Source organism: Dermacentor albipictus, chromosome 7, assembly GCF_038994185.2.
Source record: "Dermacentor albipictus isolate Rhodes 1998 colony chromosome 7, USDA_Dalb.pri_finalv2, whole genome shotgun sequence".
Taxonomy (NCBI): domain Eukaryota; kingdom Metazoa; phylum Arthropoda; class Arachnida; order Ixodida; family Ixodidae; genus Dermacentor; species Dermacentor albipictus.
In genome coordinates this window covers 17,117,605-17,120,538 of record NC_091827.1, presented here as the reverse complement: position 1 = coordinate 17,120,538, position 2,934 = coordinate 17,117,605, and the positions used below count along the sequence as shown (strand labels likewise).

The following is a 2,934-nucleotide window of genomic DNA, read 5'->3' as shown; positions in this document are numbered from 1 at the left end:
ACAGTTTCAGCTTTTCTATCTGTTTACCTCATTCCCGTATTTTTTTTTTCTCTCATCTGTGTGTTTTGTGAAACCAGCCGAATACACGCCCATCCCAAGGTTGTAGGTAGGACAAGGTGTCCAATCTTGGACAACGGATACACTGACAAAAGCAAGGAAAGGAGCACAAAAGGAGAAAAAAGAGCCACGCTTAAGCATCATCTTCATCGCCATCATCATCGCCACTGGTAGCCATGAAGTTGTTCGCAAGCTGCGTTCTACTTCGGAAGGCGCGTGCCAGGCAAAATGCGTTCTTTTCGGCGTTCATCTTACTTTTGTGGATGGCCTTTCGGGTAATCACGACCATTCCTCAGATGTTAAGACATAAGGAACTCTTCTGGAGCGGTTACGTGGTCAACACGCCGGGTTGCAAGATGCCCTTCTACGATCCCTACCACTGGACCATCAAGGACGGCGCACTGAAGAAGGCAGACAATTACTACGATATCTGTGCCAAAACCACGCGACGAAACGCGGTGCTCCAGGCACTCGACGTATTCACCTTGGACGAAAAAGTGCTCGAGCTACATTACAACGCGTCGGCGAACGATACCGTCTGCTACTACCAGTCGGTGCTTAGAAATATGACGGCTTTGAACCCGGACGCAGAGCGAGTGCTCGGACCCCGAGTGCCCGTCGTCTTCGGCAGGCCTCTGCGACGAGAGTATATAGTGATATCCTGCGAGGCGAACGGTAAGCACCTGTTCTCCGAATACTTCCTCGTCCCAGTCGATAAGCGAGACGCCGGCGATGCACTTTCGCCGGAGCAGCTGAATGTTCTTATCGTGGGACTTGACGGTACGTCACGGCTCAACTTCAACCGGCGAATGTCCAGTACTCGCCGGTTTCTGGTCGACGAACGCGGCGCCTACGAGTTCCTCATGTACAACAAGGTCGGCCTCAACTCGATCCCAAACGTGATGCCGCTGCTTACGGGCGTGTCGGGCGATGAAGTGACCCGCCAGTTCAGGGGCAGTTACTATGACAGTGTACCGGCGATCTGGAAGGTGTACAAGTCGCTCGGCTACGCGACATTGCATCTCGAAGAAATGCCGAACTGGGCCCTTTTCCCTGGCACCCACGGCTTCAAAGAGGCGCCGACCGATTACTACGCGCATCACATGATGCTCCAGATGCTATATAATACCTCGGATGACAGATGGTGCATGGGTAGCCGGCTGAAGACGAAGGAAGTGCTGAGGTACCTCGGTGACATACTAAAATTTCACAAGGATAGGAAGCTGTTTGCTTTCGTGTGGCTGTCGGAGATATCGCACGACGATGTCCAGCAAGTGGCGTTCATGGACGCGCCAATGGAGCAGTTCTTCAGGGACCTCTCGGCCAGCGGCGTCATGGACCGTACAGCCGTGCTCTTCCTCAGCGATCACGGCATGCGCAAGGGGGCCTTCCGCATGACTGAGATAGGCCGGCACGAAGACAACACGCCTTTCGGCCTATTCGTCTTTCCTCGCCGCTTCCTCAGCGAACATCCCGAAGTGGCAGTGTTCCTGGAGGTCAACCAGCGCCGTCTGGTGACCACGTACGACTTTCACGCGACGCTCCTGAGTCTCCCCGCTCTACTAGGATTAAGGGCGCAGCCGTCGACCACTGGCTTAACCCTGTTCAGGCAAGTACCACCGGAAAGAACTTGCGATGACGCCTTCATACCGCAACCCTTCTGCGCCTGCCTCGGTGCGGATGAGAATCTCGACGACGCGTCTTTAGGCCAGTCCTTTGCGCTCTTCGCCGTCGCTCATTTGAACGCTCTGGCGGAGACGCATTTTCCTGGCAAGTGTGCCACGTGGCGTCTGGACAAAGTTGATGAAGCGTCTTTTTTCAGAGGCAACGTGACGGACAAGACGCTGATCCGCGTCTCACTTAAGACGCTGCCCGAAGCCCATTTCGACATCTACGGCGGCATTCCAAAGGCCTCGTCTTTGGAGTACCACGTTGATATAATCGACCGCACAGACATTTACGTGAACAAGACCGCTTGTCTGAAGTGGAGCTCTTGGCAGAGCGTTTGCAATTGCAAAGACCAGGCGTGACCTCTGGTGTATATGGACTGAACTCGTAGATGACGTAGTGGCGCCTGAAGACGACACATTCACGTGAAGTTTGAGATAAAAATGTGTGTTCTGTTTGCATTTGGACTCTCACTCGTTTTAGCTCTTGTTTTTGTGCATATTAGTCGCTGCAGCTGACGCCTTAGGGAAGCGCGACGCTCACACAAGGATATCTCCATCCGAATTCACTATTATTCGGTTATATTTCTGCGCCAAGGCATGGCCCACAACTTTTCAAATACAAAAAAATGAGACAGACAGACAGACAGACAGACAGACAGACAGACAGACAGACAGACAGACAGACAGACAGACAGACAGACAGACAGACAGACAGACAGACAGACAGACAGACAGACAGACAGACAGACAGACAGACAGACAGACAGACAGACAGACAGACAGACAGACAGACAGACAGACAGACAGACAGACAGACAGACAGACAGACAGACAGACAGACAGACAGACAGACAGACAGACAGACAGACAGACAGACAGACAGACAGACAGACAGACAGACAGACAGACAGACAGACAGACAGACAGACAGACAGACAGACAGACAGACAGACAGACAGACAGACAGACAGACAGACAGACAGACAGACAGACAGACAGATAGACAGATAGATAGATAGATAGATAGATAGATAGATAGATAGATAGATAGATAGATAGATAGATAGATAGATAGATAGATAGAAGTGTGCATCTGTGGTATGCCCTGGCCGACAAAATCTGTCATTTTAAATTTGCCATTATTTTTCATATATGTGTCACCAGCGCTCTGTGTTCCTCTGAGGGTGGTGCGGCTCGAGGCGTCGTG

At 51.7% G+C, this 2,934-nt stretch overlaps 1 protein-coding gene across 1 annotated transcript; it reads left to right on the top strand.

The window, feature by feature from the left end:
- The first annotated feature begins 214 nt into the window (after positions 1-214).
- LOC139047334 (uncharacterized) lies at positions 215-2,186 on the top strand. The gene has a single exon (XM_070521153.1). It carries the CDS (start codon positions 234-236, stop codon positions 2,085-2,087), a length of 1,854 nt encoding a protein of 617 aa, XP_070377254.1. The 5' UTR covers positions 215-233; the 3' UTR covers positions 2,088-2,186.
- Positions 2,187-2,934: the final 748 nt, after the last annotated feature.